The 21,419-nt window shown below is 43.1% G+C and overlaps 1 protein-coding gene across 1 annotated transcript in view; it reads left to right on the top strand.

The window, feature by feature from the left end:
* The window catches only part of LOC115463276 (zinc finger protein 271-like), a 972,359-nt gene extending 961,209 nt beyond the window's left edge, over window positions 1–11,150 (top strand). Inside the window, exon 4 of the mRNA XM_030193649.1 lies at window positions 8,539–11,150. Within this exon, the coding sequence (XP_030049509.1) occupies window positions 8,539–11,009 (2,471 nt within the window). The 3' untranslated portion in view covers window positions 11,010–11,150. The remainder of the gene's footprint in view (window positions 1–8,538) is intronic.
* The last annotated feature ends 10,269 nt before the right edge of the window (window positions 11,151–21,419 follow it).

The raw sequence follows: 21,419 nt of genomic DNA, 5'->3' as shown, positions 1-21,419 counted from the left end.
TCGGGAGGGTTCGCGGGGGGGAGGGCATTGCTCAAAATATGTAGAAGCACTGGATTGGGGGAAATTAGAGAATGGGGAACATGCAAGTCTGGTGGGGGGGGGGGGGGTGGAGGCTGGGACACTCTCACAAATCAAAGATGGAAGACATTTGAGGGTATTGTCTATAAGGTGAGATTAGGGGTAGGTTAACATGCCTAACTTAACATTTACCACTTGGAATGTTGGAGGGATTCAATCCCCAATTAAGAGGCATAAAATTTTGAAAGTACTTAGAGACAGGGGGACCTCCGTTGCCTTTCTGCAGGAGACACATCTTTCCGCGACAGAACATGCCAAGCTTAAAAGATGGTGGGTGGGCGATCTTGTAGAAGCCCCGGCAAAGGGAAGGAAGGGGGGTGTGGTAATCTTATTCAAGAAGGGTCTGCACTTAGAGATAAAGAAGGTCATTGTGGACCCCGAGGGCAGATATGCTCTGGCCTCGGTAATCCTTGAGCGCCAACCTATACTATTGTGCAATCTTTATGTCCCAAACACCTTTGATCGAGCATTTTATACAAAGGTGATCAGACAGATACTGGACATGGGTGATATCCCGATAATATTAGGAGCAGATCTTAACGATGTGGCAGACCCTCAAATAGATAGATCCCACCCTACAGATAGAGAATTGACAAGGATGGTGAGAGGGGTGAACCTTTTAGGGTCAGCATTGGGTCTGGTAGATGGGTAGCGAACACTAAATCCTTTGGAGAAGGACTTTACACATATGTCAAGGGCTCACTCCACACTATCTAGAATAGATTATCTGCTAATATCAAGAGAACTTTTCACACAGGTTGAAAGCACAAAAATAGGGCCTATAATGATATCTGACCATGCATGGGTAGAGTTAAGCCTTCAAGGAGGGCGCTCTGGGCAAACTGAGAGCGGTTGGAGATTCCCCTCTCACCTATATAGAGATAGAAACTTTACTCCATTCTTACTCTCCAAGTGGCAACAATATAAAATAGATAATGAACAGCACAGATCAAATGTAACACTGTTTTGGGAGACAGCAAAGGTGGTTCTCCGGGGAGAAATTATCTCATACGTGAGTCACCAAAGGAAGGTGAGGAGACGAGAGCTTTTGCGTCTAGAAAAACAAGTGACTGTCTTAAGACAGCAATATGGAGTGAGTCATTCATTGCGACTTAAGAAGCAATTATTGGAAACCCAACAAGCATTAAACGAGTTAATACATACAGAGGCAAAGAAATCATGGGCTTATTATAAATTTCAGCTTTATAAGTTCGCAAATAAGGGTAGCGCTCTCCTGGCTAGATTAGCGAAGGGTAGTACGGGTCGGAGTAAGATAGCCACACTGGTGGATTCTAGAGGGAAGCGAGTGAATGACGACAAGGCAATCAATAAAGTGCTTCGGGACTTTTTTACTAAACTATATGAGTCACAGCAATCTCAGTTCGTAGATAGTGACATTTATTTGAATAGCATAGAGCTTCCTAGAATAACGAGTGAAGAATTATCACAGTTGAGTGCCCCAATAGACACAGAGGAAGTGGCATGGGTAATCAAACAAAGTGCTCTTGGGAAGGCGCCTGGTCCCGACGGGCTCCGCAATGAGTTTTATAAACTATTACAGGATGACATTGGTCCGGTCCTGACAGAAGTCTTTCAGAAATCTGTCCAACAAAGAGCTCTCCCGAGGCACTTGAACACAGCACAGATTATAGTATTAAAGAAACCTGGTAAACCTGAGGATCAACCAGAATCTTACCGTCCCATATCCCTACTTAACACCAAGGTCAAGCTCTTGGCCAAGATACTGGCAAACAGACTGGCAAGAGTATTACCATCCTTAGTAGCTGAGCCCCAAGTAGGGTTTACACGGGGAAGGATTATAGCCAAAAACATAAGACGGATCCTGGCGGCTTTGGAGACAGTCAGATTGGAAGGACACCCAGCACTACTTATCAGTTTCAACGCAGAAAAAGCGTTTGATAGAGTGGACTGGGGCTTCCTGTTTGGTATATTAAAGGCTTATGGGATAGAAGGCTGGTTTAATGAGGCTGTGCGAACATTGTATGAAGACCCTGAGGCATGTGTGTACGCAAATGGTATAACTTCAGATAGATTTAAGATTAGAAGAGGGACTAGACAGGGATGCCCTCTCTCCCCATTACTGTTTGTTTTAACTTTGGACCCGCTGTTGCGGGAGCTGCAGCTTAATTCCGATGTGAAAGGGGTGCATGAAGGGGATTTTCTCTTTAAAACAGCTGCTTTTGCAGATGACTTATTGGTATTAATAACTGAACCTAGAGATTCCCTGCCTTACCTGATGGAGAGTCTGGCGGAGTATGGGGACTTCTCTGGTTTCCGATTAAATCTTTTAAAATCGGAAGCGTTGGCTAGTTCAGACAATTTGCGGAGGTCGTGGGGAGCGGGGTTCCCATTACAGTGGGCAAACGAATCATTTAAATATCTGGGGATCCAATTGGCAATGAACCCGACGAAGATATATGAAATTAATGTGCAAAGGTTCCTCCGGGAGACAAAGGAGCAACTGATGAATTGGGCTAATTTGCCATTAACTTTATTGGGACGATTGCATTTGTTCAGAATGATGGTTTTCCCTAGATGGCTTTATCTTCTACAGACCCTTCCTCTGTGGTTACTCAAAAAAGACTTAGAAGCCCTTAGGAAATTAGTGATGAAATTCTGTTGGGGGGGGGGGGGGGGGGTGGAAAATCTAAAGTGAGGTGGAAATATTTATTAGGGGCACAAAAGATGGGTGGCTTAGGACTCCCAGACATCCGGAAGTATAACCAGGCATGCCTGTTAAGGCATCTGAGAGATTGGTTGATGGATTCAGATATCTATACACATGTGGAACTTGAGCGAGACCTCTTCAGGCCTTGGCACCTGGTTTCCCTAGTGCATTCTCCAAGGAGAGATTTGCCAGAAAAAGTAAGAGGAAGTGTACTGTTAAAGTCAATGAGACATGTGTGGAAAACAGTGCTCATGTATTGGGGGCAGGATAGTAGAGGAAGTGTATGGTTACCTTTGAGGGGGAGTGTGTCATTTAGGCCGGGAGATGAAAATAGGATTTTCCGACTATTAGAGAATAAGGGAATCCATTCGATGGATGAGCTGGTAATGGAAGACGGATCCTTGCTCTCGTATACTGACTTTTTGGAGAAGTGTGGGCAGGCGACGGCTGCCTGGTTGGCGTACAGGCAGTTGTCTCATTATGTGAATACCCTCCCACTGGATAGCCTGCACCCACGGTTTGGGAGGCAATTAAGAGAATTATTAGAAGGAGATGCAGCGGGGCAAATCTCAGTGTCCTGGTTTTATGGTAAATTGGGTAGACTCGCAATGGAACGGGACCTGACAGAGGTAGCAAATAGATGGAGCATAGAGTCGGGCAAAAACATCTCTACACAGCTAATATCGTCAGCTCTTCAGAGTGGGGTAGCCATAGTACACAATGCAGAATTACAGGAGTGTCACTTTCGCACTATCCATCGGGCGTATTTCTCTCAGAGACAAGCTTTTAGAGCAGGAGTATCGACTACACAGCACTGTAGGAAATGCTTTAGGTTGGAAGCAAACTTCTTTCATGGGATCTGGCAATGTAGGTCAATATCGCTATTTTGGTCGGCAATTGGCAAATACTTGACCAAAGTGTTGGGGCACACAATAACTTTAACTTTTGAAAGAGCTGTATTCAGTGTGCCTAGACTCTGGATGGGAACCACAAAGGGGGAGAAATTGTTTCTTAGCAAGGCCTGCATCTTGGGGAAAAAATGCATCCTACTTCATTGGACCAATGATTGCCCACCCTCCTTTTGGCACTGGAGGAATCGACTTCAGGAATTGCTGACATGGGAGTCTAGAGGGGCAGGACTGTCGCCAGGAAGGCAGCGGAGGTTCCTAGCAATATGGGGGGCATACATAAACACTATGAGGCTCATTTTCAAAGCACTTAGCCTCCCAAAGTTCCATAGAAACCTATGGAACTTAGCCTCCCAAAGTGCTTTGAAAATATGCCTCTATATCACCTAAGGCGAGAAGTCATATCTTGAATAGACTTCCCTGGAACCAGTAAAGAGAACTTGCCTGTAAGCAATGCATGGGGAGGGGAGAGGAGGGGGAGGGGGGAAGTTTGGGGAGATAAGGAAGAAGAGATTTGGGTTAGGAAGATTAAAGACTAGTTTTGGCCCTGTTTATCAGGATCTCTTATTGTATATGTTAACTGAGTTTCAATATGTATAATGGTTAACTTTTGTTACAGGGAAGTGTCTGGATGATATAGGCTAATATCATTATGAAGTTAGTAAAGCATACCAACCTGAGAAGGGGGGGACGGGGGGTAAAGGGGAATAGGGGGGAGAAAAGATACTAAATCATAAATCTGATAGCTGTTTTGCACTGTCTTTAACCCTGCTACATGAGAGGTTATTGCCGCAATGTTAAGTTTACACTTATATGGTTTACTGTCTTTGTATTATGTTCTTAATAAAAATATTGAAATATAAAAAAAAAAAAAAGAGAGGAAAAGGGCTCAGAAATTTGTCGTACGCAATACGTCATACAGCACCCTACAGACAATCTTTCTATCATCGATTAGTTTTACTTCTCTGTATCCCTGTCTCATAAACAGCACACTTATCTTCCTTCGGATCACCCAACGGGAACCCTTTTCACTCAATGGCTATTATCTCTTTAAAACAAAACACAATGGGTTACCATCCTTATCAAATTCTTCAAGGAGGCGATCACGTGATGCACCGATAGGTTGAGACGTAATGCAGGGTCATGCATTTGGATGGCAAGAATCCAAGGGAACGGTACAGTATAGGGGGTGAAGTGCTTCAGTGTACGAAGGAAGAGTGGGACTTGGGGTGATTGTGTCTGATGACCTTAAAGCTTCCAAACAGGTAGAAAAAGCGACAGTCAAAGCCAGAAGGATGCTTGGGTACATAAAGAGAGGGATGACCAGCAGGAAAAAGGAGGAGATAGTGCCCTTGTATAAGTCTCTAGTGAAGCCTCATTTGGAGTACTATGTGCAGTTCTGGAGACCGCACCTACAGAAAGATATAAACAGGATGGAGTCGGTCCAGAGGGCGGCTACAAAATTAGTAAGCGGTCTTGAATGCAAACATTATAGGGACATGCTTATGAACCTCAACATGTATACGCTGGGAGAGAGGAGACCTGATAAAGACACTTAAATATCTCAAGGGCATTTATGTACAGGAAGTGAGGCTTTTTCGACTGAAGGAGAGCTGTGGAACGAGGGGGCATACGATGAAGTTAAGTAGGAATAGGCTTAGGAGGAATCTAAGAAAGCATTATTTCACAGAAAGGGTGGTGGAGGCATGGAATGGCCTCCAGTGTCCGAATTTCAAAAGGCATGGGATAAGCATGTGGGATCGCTTAGGAAAAGGAAGAGTTAGGGGTTACAGAGGATGGGCCATTTGGCCTTTATCTATGTTTCTACATGTGCCATGAAAAAAGCCTGCGCTTTATGCTAATATATCCAGCTCTTCAAACTTTGTGTAAATGGAGAGTGGCCAGAAGCGGTAAACTCTCTACCTCTACAGTGACTTATTGAAAGACCACGTGGGTTATCGGACTCTAAAAATATGCATTGACAAGGTTTTAAGGTATGCGACATAATCTGAATTTTTGTACGACGGTTTTGTGGGGGAGGGACCCCTGCATTGAGGTGATCTTTCTTCTCTTCCGCTAGCTTAGTGGGAGAGACGTTGTGGGCTGTTTATATGATTGTTATGGGGGGGGGAAGGGTGGTTGGGGGAGAACTACAGAAGAAATAAGATCTATGGGCAGGCTCTGTTGGTGCACAGAATGACGGTTACCAACTGGGACAGATATAGAAAGCAGCTGGAGTGAGGCTGGGCATTCTGGCTCTAAAATATAGTAAAATTCAGCCCTCAGTGGTGTTTTTTAAATGCCATCTGCCACAGCCTTTCTGTAACTGGATATTTAGCACTGGGCTGTACCCAGGTACCGGCACTGAATATTCAGCTACAATGTGGCCACGGGTACTTATCCGAGTACCAGTGATATTCAGAAAAATATCCAGATAAAGTGAGGAGGGTGTTTTTGCTGTCTTAACCTTATATTGATTATCTAGTTAATAGACTGAATATTGCTGCTAACCTGGTAGCTTCTGGCTCCACCCAAACTGCCCTGTCAACACCTGGATAGTGCTGAGATGATCTGTCCAGATGTTCAGGGGCAATCTCTGGATAAGTGCTGCTGAAAATCCAGATATGACCCAGTGTGCAGGATGTATCGGAGGTAGGAGCTGCTTTTATTTCTGCTCAGTATCTGGCCCTTAAGTTCTAGTCCTTTGTCAACAGCTCTTCTTTAATTATTTGCATTAAACAGATTGTGTGCAATCATTTCAGTCCTGTATGTGCAAACTCCATTCACAAATTGTTCCCCCTTCTGTAAGTTAGAATGGAGACAGACGTGACCTAATGGTGGACAAGTTTTAAGAGTCTTGATAAAGGGTCGTTGCTTCATCACTGTGGAAGAAACTCCCTAGTACTCACAGATTATAATCGGTGGTGTTCCTTGGTTGGCTGCCCCCCCTCGGTGCAGCGTCATCCCTCCACCGGCACATTAACTCCAACCACCCCCTCCCCGGTGCATTGCTCTTACCTCTTTGGAGTGCTTGGAGCAGCCGCACAGCTGTTGGCTCCGCCAGTTTCCTGCTCCCTCTCCCCCGGAACAGGAAGTAACATCACAGGGAACTGGCTTAGACGTGTGGCTGCGCCCTGCTCCCCCCCCCTCCCCCGCAGTGTGCATCCAGGGTGGACTGCCCCCACCGCCCCGCCCTCAGTACGCCACTGATTATCATATGTTCTTAGTTCATTCTTCAGAGCTTTTTTGTGTACTCAGTGCCATTTCGAAGGAATCTCTCATTATTTCACAAGCTTGCGGTGTGTGTAGAAAAACACTTCAAGAAATAGTTTTGCAATAAGAAATGGAACAGTTTTTAAGCCTGTAAGGATAAGACACCTGCATAAATAAACACTAACAGAGCTGGGAACAACCTTAACATCAGTTGCTTCGAGTTAAGTAGCAATATAGCATGAACTATTCTCTGATTCTTTTCAAGGATTGTTTATGAACTGCTCGCCCAATGCAATGACCTAAGAAATATTCTTGCACCATCATGTACTCCAGGTCAGGTTAAACCAGCCATTTTGATCCCTGGACATGAAGTGAAGGCCACAGTCCTACGTCACTGGACTGGTGGGAGCCTGAGTTCCAGGAACTGCAATTTTGCTGACACATAAGTATGTAAGTATTGCCACACTGGGACAGACTGAAGGTCCATCAAGCCCAATAATGGTCTATAGACTACCTTTAGGAAGCCATCCAAACCTTTTTAAACCCCGCTAAGCTAACTGCTTTTACTATATTCTCTGGAAATGAATTCCAGAGTTTAATTACACATTGAGTGAAGAAATATTTACTACTCTGCAGCCTCATTGCTTGCCCCCTAGTCCCAGCATTCTTGGAAAGAGTAAAAGAGCAACTGACGTCCACCCGGTCCACTCCACTCATTTTTTTATATAGACCTCTATCATATCTCCTTTCAGTTGTCTTTTCTCCAAGCTGAGGAGCCCTAGGGAAGTCATCCATCCCTTTTATCATTTCTGTAGCCCCTCTCTACACCTTCTCCAATTCCACTACACCCTCCCCAAGGTGCAGCGACCAGAATTGAACACAACACTCAAGGTGCGGCCGCACCACGGAGCAACACAAAGGCATTAAAACATACTCATTCCCAACAACACCCAGTACTTTCCCAGGTCAGAGAGTCCGGAAGAAGGGGTGATGTTTGTTAACCCCAGGACCATGTGCTACAGCCAGAAATTGTGTATAAGAAGCACCTCTGCAGTCCTGAAAAGTCTGGTGACCTCACCAGCTCCGAGCTAGTGTTCTCTCATGTTTTCTAGCTCATAAGACTCCACCCACTGCTGGAACTTTTCTGAACCCTTCAGTGCTCTTGCCTGCCTCCTGCTGCATCTCTTCAAGGACAAGACTTCATCATCAGGTTGTATAAACCAGTTCTGTCCTGCTATTGGGTAAGAAGCAGGTGGCCCTAGATTCTGGGCCTGGGGTCTGTGCTTGTGTTTCCTTGCAACCCTTCTTAATAAGGGCAGGTCATTTTTTCCATGAAGGGCCTAGACTTTGTGCATAATTCTCCTATTGTTGTTGCTTCCTTTATTCTAACAATTTATGAGCTGCTAAAATAAACCTATTTCTATTTTTATAATTACTGCCCTGTTTCATTTGCGTAGTCAGGAGATGTGCTTTGTATCTTTCCTGACTACACATTTCAAAACTACCATTACACTTCAGGCTGGCCTTGAAGCCACACAGAGAAAATCCCAGTGTGAAATAACCAGTCTTTCTTGTTATAGGTCGGTAATATCTTAAAGACCTCTACTCTCTTCTAACTCATTTTTAATACCTTCTGTTTATATCCAACAGATCATCAGATCACACAAGGAGGGAAGCGACAACAGAAGCAAGAAGAACCCCTTGTAGAAATAGAAGAGATCCAAAGAAAAAGAGAAAAAATCTGTGAGAATATTTCCCAGATAACTGAGAGGATTAACACAAAGAATTGTAAGCGGAAATCAAAGGAACGGAGAGACCCTGCTGGAGACTCAATGGATGGAGTCAGTAAGTGTGAGAGAAATGACAGGGAGCTCAGTAACATCCCTGAGGACCAGAGACACCTATCAGAGAGACCCTTCCAAATTAATAGTGATAAGGTGATTTCTAAATTCCACCATGGCAAGAGGAAAGGAAAAAAACACCAGAAAGAATTCACATCTATTGCATATAATAGGAGCATCGACTTTATTTATTCTAAGAGTAGTAAAAGTTCCCCGTTTTCAGAATTCCAAATGCACAAAAGGAATCAGAAAAATGAGAAATCATTTACATCTACTGAGTGTAATAAAAGCGTCACTCAGCTTTCAGCTCTACAAAATCATCAACAGACCCACACAGCAGTCAAACCATTTACATGCAGTGAGTGTAATAAAAGCGTCACTCAGCTTTCAGCTCTACAAAATCATCAACAGACCCACACAGCAGTCAAACCATTTACATGCAGTGAGTGTAATAAAAGCTTCACTCGCTTTTCACATCTAAAAATTCATCAGAGGATCCACACAGGAGAGAAACCATATACATGTACTGAATGTTATAAAAGCTTCACTCGCTTTTCAACTCTAAAAACTCACCAAAAGACTCACACAGGAGACAAACCATTTATATGTACTGAGTGTAATAAAAGCTTCATTGCGCATTCACATTTAAAAATACACAATAGGATCCACACAGGATGCAAACCATTTACTTGTATTGAGTGTAATAAAAGCTTCACTCAACTTTCAAATCTAAAAAGTCACCAAATGATCCATAAGGGCCACAAACCATTTACATGTACTGAGTGTAGTAAAAGGTTCACTCGCCTTTCACATGTAAAAGTTCACCAGAGGATCCACATGGGCCACAAACCATTTACATGTACTAAGTGTAATGAAAGCTTCACTGAACTTTCAACTCTAAAATTTCACCAGAGGAACCACACAGGAGAAAAACCATATATATGTACTGAGTGTAATAAAAGCTTCACTCAAGTTTCACATTTAAAAGTTCACCAGAGGATCCACACAGGCCACAAACCATTTACATGTATTGAGTGTAAGAAAAGCTTCACTCAACTTTCACATCTAAAAGTTCACCAGAGGAGCCACACAGGAGAAAAACCAGAAAAACCATTTACATGTACTGAGTGCAAGAAAAGCTTCACTCAGCTTTCATATCTAAAAATGCACCAGAGGATCCACACTGGAGAGAAACCATATACATGCACTGAGTGTAATAAAAGTTTCACTCGGCTTTCAATTCTAAAAATTCACCAAAAGATTCACACAAGAGACAAAGTATTTACATGTACTTTGTGTATTAAAAGCTTCAGTCATCTTTCACATCTAAAAATTCATCAGAGGATCCACACAGGAGAGAAGCCATACATATGTACTGAGTGTAATAAAAGCTTCACTCAACTTTCACATCTAAAAACTCACCAAATGATCCATAAGGGCCACAAACCATTTACATGTACTGAGTGTAATAAAAACTTCACTCAGGTTTCACATCTAAAAGTTCACCAGAGGATCCACACGGTGCATAAACCATTTACTTGTATTGAGTGTAATAAAAGCTTCACTCAACTTTCACATCTAAAAATTCACAAGAGGAGCCACACAGGAGAAAACCCATTTACACGTATTGAGTGTAATAAACACTTCAGTCATCTACCACATGTAAAAATTCATGAGAGGATCCATACAGGAGAGAAGCCATATATATGTACTGAATGTTATAAAAGCTTCATTCACCTTTCAAGTCTAAAAGCTCACCAAAAGACTCACAGAGGAGACAAACAATTTACATGTACTGAGTGTAATAAAAGCTTCACTCAGCTGTCATATCTAAAAATGCACCAGAGGATCCACACTGGAGAGAAACCATATACATGCACTGAGTGTAATAAAAGTTTCACTCGGCTTTCAGTTCTAAAAATTCACCAAAAGATTCACACAAGAGACAAAGTATTTACATGTACTGAGTGTATTAAAAGCTTTACTCATCTTTCAAATCTAAAAATTCATCAGAGGATCCACACAGGAGAGAAGCCATACATATGTACTGAGTGTAATAAAAGCTTCACTCAACTTTCACATCTAAAAACTCACCAAATGATCCATAAGGGCCACAAACCATTTACATGTACTGAGTGTAATAAAAACTTCACTCAGCTTTCACATCTAAAAGTTCACCAGAGGATCCACACGGTGCACAAACCATTTACTTGTATTGAGTGTAATAAAAGCTTCACTCAACTTTCACATCTAAAAATTCACAAGAGAAGCCACACATGAGAAAAACAATTTACATGTGCTGAGTGTAATAAATGCTTCAGTCATCTACATCTAAAAATTCATCAGAGGATCCACACAGGAGAGAAGCCATATATATGTACTGAATGTTATAAAAGCTTCATTCACCTTTCAAGTCTAAAAGCCTCACACAGGAGACAAACAATTTACATGTACTGAGTGTAATAAAAGCTTCACTCGCCTTTCACATCTAAAAGTTCACCAGATGATCCACACAGGCCACAAACCATTTAGATGTACTGAGTGTAATAAAAGCTTCACTCGGGTTTCAAGTCTAAGATCTCACCAAAAGATTCACAAAGAAAACAAACAAACAATTTCCATGTACTGAGTGTAATAAAAGCTTTACTCTCCTTTCACGTCTAAAAATTCACCAAAAGATTTCCATCACAGAATAAGATGTTGGTTATTAATCATCTGGCACTTCCTACACTCATATACCTTTGGAATTGTAGACTGGCTCCTGGCTGTGCTGGCTCAAATCACACAATGGCTGCTATGACCCTCCAGTGGCAATCTCATGCTGCCGCTGAGAGTCATAACAACCATTTTGACTGGAGGACATAAGCTGGGTATGAATGGCTGGGAATTGATCCTGCCCTAATGTGCCACTAGATCACCAGAGCAGTAAGATAAGCCTAAGAGCAGCTGCAGCCTAGGGGTGGGCTTGTGGAGGGGAACAGCACTAGCAGACTAAGGGTGGGCTTCTTATATTTGAGGAAGGGTGCCATGAGGTGGAGACCTATGGGCCAGTGGAGTGGCCTAGTGGTTAGGGTGGCGCACTTTGGTCCTGGGGAACTGAGGAACTGAGTTCAATTCCCACTTCAGGCACAGGCAGCTGCTTGTGACTTTGGGCAAGTCACTTAACCCTCCATTGCCCCATGTAAGCCACATTGAGCCTGCCATGTGTGGGAAAGCACAGGGTACAAATTTAATTAAAAAAAAAAAAAAAGTTTTGGTTTCAACAGAAAATGTAATTTTTAGCTGAAACCAAAACAAGGCTGAATGTGGGTTTCGGCTTTGTTTTGGTAGTGAAGCCAAAACCAAAATTTGGTCAGTTTCTATTTTGTGTTTATATGAGGCCAGAACCAAACCATCATGGATTCTGCTGCAGTGCATCCCGGACCTGTCACTACTGCCAAGGTCATGCTGCCAGAGTATGAAGAATGAATCTGGACATTGTTCTTTGTTTTCTACTATTTATGTGCTGAAATCTTGGTACCAGGGACTTTCTCAGCATCAAGACCTTGAAGTGTTGCTATTATGTACATTCAATCATGGTACCACTGCATTCCTCATCTGCCTTCTGTCTAACTGTCTGATTGGCTGCACCAATGTCATTGTGCTCTGACTCCTCCAATCAGAGAGGCAGTTTAAAGTGTGCAGATTTGCATATTGTCTGCTTGACCAATTGATTTTTGCAGTTCGGATTGGTTGAGTGATTACTACTACTACTATTAAACATTTCTATAGCGCTGCTAGACTTACGCAGCGCTGTACAAATTAACATGAAAAGACAGTCCCTGCTCAACAGAGCTTACAATCTAAATTGGACAGACGAACAGAGTGATGGTAACTAATACAAAAAATGGATCACTCCGAGACCTGAGTTAATGCTCTTTCAGTTTGGGACTCTTTTTAACCTGCTTCCCATCTTTATTGTTGTTACTTCAGTTCATCCTACTGATCTGATATTTGCTTTATCCAGATTCTCCATATTTCTTAATTGTGCTATACAGGATCTTGAAATCAATTTTTCCAGAATGTTTCTATTTCATGTAGTTGGTGGTGTTTCCGTCATACTAATGTCCCTCAAGACTGTTTTGGTTTCTCTCTAAACAGTTTATTTTGATATTTCTGTTTTCTTCATATCTGCACAGTTTTTGTGCTTCAGCTGTCACTTAGAATTAATTATTGGATCCTATGAATTTAAGTTCTTCTTCTTCTACTACTACTGTAGCATGTTCTAGTTTCTTCTTCGTTATCTTTAGTACCTGCTCCCAACTGTGATCTTCATCCTACTGTGGTTTATTTGGGGCTTTGATTCCCACTGCAGCTCCTCCTGACCCTGGGTGTCATTCTCTAGTCTAGCTCTCTAGCTATAACAGTTCAGGCCCTTTCAGGCACCTCTGTAAACCCAGCAGAGAAGGGAGTATAGGGGAGGAGGGAGGGGAGATGGGGGGGATTTGTTACATAAGTACATAAGTATTACCAGTGGCGCACCTAGGGTAGTTGACACCCTGGGCCGGTCATTTTTTAACACTCCCTTCCAAAATCTAGTACTAGACATGCCGAGAATACAAAACACTCAGGACCTAAAGAGCAATTCTACCATACTATAAGTAGTCATTTCTACAACTACTACTACTACTTGACATTTCTAAAGCGCTACTAGGGTTACGCAGCGCTGTACAATCTAACAAAGAAGGACAGTTCCTGCTCAAGTCACATAAGGAAAAGGAAAGCATCTTAAACACTACAGTGAGCACTAGAACATCAATTCACCTATTGTAAAACGAAACCAGACAAAATAGTACACATCGTCAATCCTGCACAGTCAATGCCAACCGAAAGCCATGTCTTTTTCACAAACACAGATACACCCTAATCCACTATAGAATAAGTAATCATAAACTTTCTATTTAGACAAAAATTAAACTGAACCCCCAAGATGCCAGACTCTGCATACAATGCAACACCACAGAAACAGAAAATGTCCCCTAGTACTGTGCAAAATATAAAGACAGCAGATGTAAATTTGAAAAAAACTAACACATACCAATCACCACTTTACAAATTAAGAAATAGAAATAAAACAAATATAGAAAATAAAATACCATTTTATTGGACTAATACATTTAGCTTTCAGAGGCCAAAACATCCTTCCTCAGGTCAATACAGTATAGTACTGTTACAGTAACCTATCCTGACCTGAGGAAGGGGGTTTTGTTCTCCGAAAGTTAGCCAAAATTTATTAAAACTAGTCCAATAAAAAGATTACCTTGTTTACATGTTCTATTATAAACATTAACACAGCTACAATACTACTTTATCCTAAAGCAAAAAAATAAAAAATATATATTTTATTTACAGTTGGTTGGCTCTGGTTTCTTCTTTCCTCATCTTCTTTTCACTGTCTTCCTTCCATCCAGCATCTGTCATAGTTCTCTCTCTCTCTGCCATCCAGTGTCAGCCCTCTCTGCTATCCCCTCCATCCAATGTCTGCCCTCTTTCCCTGCCCCTTCCATCTACATCTGCCCTCTATCTCTGCCCCTTCTATCCACCATCTGCCCTCTCTTTCTCCCCCTTCCATTCACTGTCTGCCCTTTCTCTCTGCTCCTTCAATCCACCATTTGCCCTCCCTCTCTCAACCATCCAGGGTCTGCCCTCCCTCTCACTCCCCCTTCCATCCAGGATCTGTCCCCTCTCTCTGCCCCTTTTTTCAGTCCTCAGCTTCAGCCCCCAGCCACTTCTCCCTGTCCCCTTTTCAGCCCCCAGTTTCAACCCCAGCCCTTTTCTCTCACCAGTCCTGAGCTTCAGCCCCCAGCCACTTCTACCTGTCCCCTTTTCAGCCCCCAGTCCCAGTACTAGCCCCTTATCCCACCTACCCTCCTTTTGAGCCCCCAGTTCCAGCCCCCTTCATCCACATGCCTTGCATTAGGGCCCCCCTTTTCAGCCCAACCCATTCTCCCACCTGACCCAGGCATACCCCCATTTTCCCTCATGACCCCTTCTCAGACCCCAGTTCCAGCCCCCTTCTCCCATCTGAGAATGCCCTCCCAACCCCAGTCCCCTTCTCCCATCTGAGAACCCCCTCACCTCAGCTCCCCATCTGAGAACCCCCACCCCAGTCCCCTTCTCCCATCTGAGAACCCCCACCCCAGTCCATCTGAGAACCCCCACAACACCCCTCTCCTCTCCCATCTGAGAACCCCCACAACACCCCTCTCCTCTCCCATCTGAGAACCCCCACCCCAATCTGCTGACACCCGGGGCAGACTGCCCCCACCTTGCTACACCACTGAGTATTGCCAACAGTGGCCAATCCAGGATACAAGTACCTGGCGAGATCCCAAAAAAGTACAATACATTTTATGCTGCTTATCCTAGAAATAAGCAGTGGATTTTCCCCAAGTCCATTTTTAATAATGGTCTATGGACTTTTCCTTTAAGAAGCCATCCAAACCTTTTTTAAACCCCACTAAGCTAACTGCTTTTATTTCATTCTCTGGAAATGAATGACAAAGTTTAATTACTCAATGAGTGAAGAAACGTTTTCTCCAGTTCGTTTTAAATTTACTACTTTGTAGCTTCATTGCATGCCCCCTAGTCGTAGTATTTTTGGAAAGAGTAAACAGACACCTCACGTCTACCCATTCCACTCCACTCATTATTTTGTAGATCTCTATCATTTCTCCCCTCAGCCGTCTTTTCTCCAAGCTGAAGAGCCCTAGCTGTCTCAGTCTTTCCTCCTAGGGAGGTCATCCCATCCCCTTTATCATTTTTGTTGCCCTTCTCTTTACCTTTTCTAATATGTGGCGACCAGAATTGAACACAATATTCAAGGTGCGATCGCACCATGGGGCGATACAAAGGCATTATAACATCCTCATTTTTGTTTTCCATTCCTTTCCTAATAATACCTAACATTCTATTTGCTTTCTTACATAAGTACATAAGTATTGACACACTGGGACAGACCAAAGGTCCATCAAGCCCAGCATTCTGTTTCCAACAGTGGCCAATCCAGGACACAAGTACCTGGCAAGATCTCGAAAAAGTTCAATACATTTTATGCTGCTTATCCCAGAAATAAGCAATGGATTTTCTCCAAGTCAATTTAATAATGGTCTATGGACTTTTCCTTTAGGAAGCCGTCCAGACCTTTTTTAAACCCTGCTAAGCTAACCGCCTTTACCACATTCTCTGGCAACGAATTCCAGAGTTTAATTACACGTTGAGTGAAGATAATTTTTCTCCAATTAGTTTTAAATTTACTACTTTGTAGCTTCATCACATGCCCCCTATTCCTAGTATTTTTGGAAAGCGTAAACAAGCTCTACCTATTCTACCCCATTCATTATTTTATACACCTCTGTCATTTCTCCCCTCAGCTGTCTTTTCTCCAAGCTGTTTTCAGCCGTTCCTCATAGGGAAGTCATCCCATCGCCTTTACCATTTTCGTTACCCTTCTCTGTACCTTTTCTAATTCCACTATATATTTTTTGAGATGCGGCTGTTGCTATTCTCCCAGGTTTTGCTCCTTTTGGGGGTGGGATAGGGTTATGGATTGACTCTGTTGGGTGGGGTACTGCTGAGAATGTTCCTTTTCTTTCTGTCGGAAGGGGAGAGCTGGAAGATTGAGAATTTTCCCTCTTCAGTTGTTATGGCTTTATTGTTGAATGTTCTGGGGAGAGGGGTTGGGGGGAATGGTCTTCGGGGAGTGGGATTAATGCAGCTCAATACTTAAAATTGTTGATACATGTATAGCTGTTCTACTTCCTTTTGTTACTCTGTTGTTTTGGTTGTTATCAATAAAAATGGTTGAAACTAAAATAAAAGTAACAAGTCTTTGTAAAACTGTCATCGTATCTCAGAAATATTCCAGTAACTTACATGTATTGCTGTTCGGAAGCTACACTGCCCTAACTCCTAACATCCAAGAAATGTAAATTCATAAAAACATATCTGCATAACAAGTAATATTAGGACGTCATGTGTTAAAAGAATTTCAATTAACATACTCACGAATACCATCAGACCAAGTCAGGTTTAAGCATTTTTATTTACTTGCAAGGAGACAGATCCAACTGCAGCCAGAAGGTTGTCTGACTCTAGATTCCTTCCCCCTGCTCTTATAAGGTTTTTTACATGCAGGGACACAATCCTTAGTGCCTGTGTGTCTATCAACACAATCACATTTAACATGTTACATTTCTATGCTCCCAAACATATCTAGGCACATTCCATTCTACTTGCAATGTTCTACTTGTAATATACAAGGTCAGAGCATCTACGCTTCAGAGGGTCACTTTAGGCAGGGAAAGTTCAAAGTTCTCTCGAGAAATATTTCTTTAAAGAACTGTCCAATAGGATCAGTCCCTTAGACATATGCTCCCACAGCATATATCTGCCTTCCGGGGTGTTTGTAAAGTAATTAGTAGTTTACCTCCAGACACTACTTTCTTTATGATGGAAAATCTGTTTTGAATTTCAGTATCATCTTCTGTTTTTAAGAGGTAATACCCCCAGGGGTGCAGCTCGTGCTCCAAATAGCTAAGTCCCACACAGTGCATTCACAGGTTCCGGGAGTATTTGTGGGTAGGAAGCATACATACTTGTCAGACCATGTGAGTCTTGCAGCTGCCTCTCGTCCTCCGCAGCGAGTTAGTTCACAAAAATCTATCTCCACTGTGCTGGTCTGACCCTCATAAAAGGTAATGTTCTTAGGGGGTGTAGGAAGCCCTGTACGTACCCACTCTGTGGGTTCGGTTGCCTTGAGTAGTACTCGAGCCACCCCATATCGGCGTCTTTCTCGAGTGAATTCCCCCTGTATCCGATTGAGGTGGTCCTGAGAATTATTCCTTCTCTGGTCTCCAGAATTTGATGTCCTTTTCACTGCGTCTATGACCTGGAGCAGGAGGATTATAAGGGTTATACCACAAATTGCTCCTGGGACCAACCTGGCTGTCCTTTGCCTATCAGTCAAGGTCCTAATTTCTCTTCTCCTTTCCAATCATCCGAAAGGACTCCAAACTATTGTCTCAGTCAATTCTTCACGTGGGTCATCTGGACCAGATGTCAAGGCCTCCATTTCGACCCTAAATTCTCGGTTGGGTTATTGTTTCTCTTCACCGGGCTTGAGACGAGGGTTCCTATTGAAGCACCTCCCCTTTGCAGCTGGGCTTACCCTTACAAGAAGTTGGTCTACTCTGGTTGCCTAATCTCAGCTCCTGGTTCCGCTACCTTCTAATATTAGGACGTCATGGAATTGGTTATGCGCATAATTCCCTATTTTCTGCAATACAGGTCTCATAAGGGAAAGGGAGATGATATTTGATATCCCACCTTTCTGTGGTTATTATCTAAGGGGCCCTTTTACTAAGCCAAAATGAGACTACCGCTAGGCCAGAGCACCCTCCTGGTGGTAATTTCAGATTAGGCGTAAGCCCATAATGCCTGGATGAATTATTTCCTCCTACAAGCTCCGGTTCTGGCGGTAATCGGCACTTAGCGTGCACCAACCGGTCACCACGTGTGTAGCACGTGAGCATTTACCGCTAGATCAGTGGGTGGCGTTAAGGGCTCAGGCCGGTTTTGGGTGTGTGCTGGTTTCATTTTTACCACAGACCCTTTTCCTGTCCCATTAGAAAACAAACGCCCGGCGTGCACCCAATACACGCATCTACGGTACCGCAGGCCACTTTTTACCGTGGTTTACATATTTACAAGCACCTAAGTTGGGGGGGGGGGGAGCAAAACACTTAAATCCAGGGGTCCTTTTACTAACGTGCGCTGAAAAATAGCCTGCAGTAGTGTAGACGCATGTTTTGGGCGCGCGCAGAATGATTTTTCAGCACAACTGCAAAAAATGCCTTTTTAAAATTTTTGCCGAAAATGGACGTGCGGCAAAATGAAAATTTCCGCGCATCCATTTTGGGTCTGAGATCTTACCGCCACCCATTGACCTAGTGGTATAAAGTCTCACGCAGTAACCGGGCAGTAATGACCTACGCACGTCAAATGCCACTTGGCGCCTGCTCAATACGCGCATAGAAAAATAAACTTATTTTTGGACACACGTATTGAATGTGCGCCAAAAATGAAATTACTGCAAGCCACGAGGTAACTCCATCTTGGCGCACGGGCGCGTGTAGATGCTTAGGCGGCTTAGTAAAAGGGCCCCTCAACTGGCATAAAACAAGATATTCAGCTAAACAGGATTAGTGATATCTTCTTAAAAAGGAGCTTATCAATCAGGCAAAGGTCCTAAATGGAGCGATCTAGCAAACCTATCTTCTATATGGTAAAGATAGAAACACAAATAGAATAGACTAAGCAGTCGCCTAGAGGGGAACTTTCTTTTCTTTTTCTGGAACAGCATACAGCAGTTCCAATCAAGGCAACGTCATAATCTAAAAACTCATCAAGGTAAACTTCCTGGTGGACAATTCCTCTGGAATCTCATTTACCTGGGTAAATGACACTCACGCTCATATTAAGCTGAATCTTATCATAAATTCAACAATTTGACACAGTAAATATCTCACCTGATTTCAGTAGTTCCCATGGCAGAAATGTTTAGACAAACATTTCCTTTTCACTGACGATATTAATAGAACAAAAAGCAAATATTCCCTAATGCTACTAGCCAGGGGCGTAGCCGGACCTCATGGTGGGAGGGGGGGCACATTTTGGTCTGTCACTCCCCACCCACTGCTGCAGCAAATGCCTTGGCTGGCAGGGATCCCCAACCTCCGCCAGCTGAAGCGTTATACAAATATAGGGTTAATCATTTTTACAATTTCTAAATAAATGTAGATTCTCTGACCTTGTGCATTACAAGTAGAACTAAATGTTCCTAGATATACTTTTGGAGTCAGGCAAGCTTACTAACAGTCTAGAATTGTAGCATGTTTAAAATATAATTGTGATGACAGACACACAGACACTGTGCCTCCTTTGTGAAGCTGTACGTAGGCATTGCAAGGGAAAGACTTATAAGAGCAGAGGGGGGGAATTTGGGGTCAGACAACCTCCTGACTAATGTTGGATTTTTGTCTCTCTTGCAAGAATAAAACTGTATCTAAGCCTGCTTGATCCTTTGAGATTCGTGAGTATATTGGTTAAATTCTCTTAACACTCAGAAATATGGTTCATCATGTCATGGCTCGAATTAATTTCAGCCAGTCAGGAATCCGGCCATCAATGAACCAGTGAACAGTTAGGTATAGCACAAAAACAACTGAGGCAATGGCTCCTACTGTAACTAGAAATTTCAGGAGAGAATCAGTTCTTTCCAGTTTTTCAGGGTTTCGGTGAATTCTTCACCCATCTCTTAAGATAACCTTCACGTAGATGGTACCTCCTAAATGTTCCAGCAGGTGTCGCTGTTCAGTGGTAAGAGTGGTATCTTCTGGCTGTGGACAATGTGAATCCTGGAAGGTGGGTAATGGCTCAAAGTTATGTTCACTCTTTATGTAGTTTTAACATACTTGACTGGTTTAACAGGAGATATATACTGGAGGGTATTTTTTAAAAATCTGTGATTAATAGGTGCCAGTTTGTAATAGGAAACTGTCAAGTGCTGGCTGTTTGTTCGTTCACTGATGTGATTATTTTGAGGGCAACTGTGCTTCTATGTAATTTTATTTTTGAGTATTAAAATATTTCTTAATCTGTGATTTTTATTTTGCTCTTTCACTGTTTGGTCTTTGGCTTTATGATGCCCAGATACTGCTAATAAAACTGTAAAACTATCTCTTACCTAGTGAGATCAGGGTCTGATAATTCTCCTTCATCACCTCCCTGTAAAGCTCCTTCTGCTCTTCATCTAAATACTCCCACTCCTCCTGCGAGTAAGAGAGCGATTTCCTCAAATGTCTCCTGCTTCTGAAATACAAACCAGACACACACTCAGCATCTTCTGCATTGCATCCAGTAGATCTCCCAAATGCTAGATGCATATAATTTAGAATCACAACATACCCAGTCTCACAGCAGGGTTATATTTCTACTCATAAGTACAGGGCCGGTCTTAGGCAGAGACGACCGAGGCAGCTGCATACGGCCTCATGCTTAAGGGGGCCCCGCGCGGCGCGCCTCAAGTCTGCCTCTGCCTCCTCCCCTCCCACGCGAGTCTTGCATGCCTTCCCCCGCTCACGCCGATACGCGTCGTCACTCATTTTTAAAGCCATGGCCTGAGGCGTTCTCCGAGACCGCCGGTTCACACAGCCTGCCTTCTGCCAGCGTCGGGGGCAGGGCCTCTCCTTCCTTCAGACAGGAAGTTGCATTGAGGAGGCGGGACGCGTCAGGAGAGGCTCTGACGCTGGGAGAAGGCAGGCTGTTAACAGTTCTACTTGGGTAGGTATCTGATGAGACTGGGAAGGATATGGGCAAATTAATTAAAGTCTTTATCATCTTAGTAAGGGAAGAGGTAGCGCAGAATTAGAGAAACTACCCTGCCAAGTGGGGAAAGGTGTATTCTTAGGCTGGATAAGGTGTTTTGGATGCTAAAAATTACAGCCTTTAAAAATCACCATATGGAAGCCTTCCAGAGGGTGTGACAATCATATTTCTTCCTTCATTCTATATATTATGATGACTGAACGGTTGCCCAAAAAGAGTAGGGACAGGAGTGTGTGATGGAACAGTAATTATGATAATAATATT

Source organism: Microcaecilia unicolor, chromosome 1 (assembly GCF_901765095.1).
Source record: "Microcaecilia unicolor chromosome 1, aMicUni1.1, whole genome shotgun sequence".
Lineage (NCBI taxonomy): Eukaryota > Metazoa > Chordata > Amphibia > Gymnophiona > Siphonopidae > Microcaecilia > Microcaecilia unicolor.
Note: the sequence above shows the minus strand (reverse complement) of the source record. Positions and strands in the feature narration are given on the sequence as shown.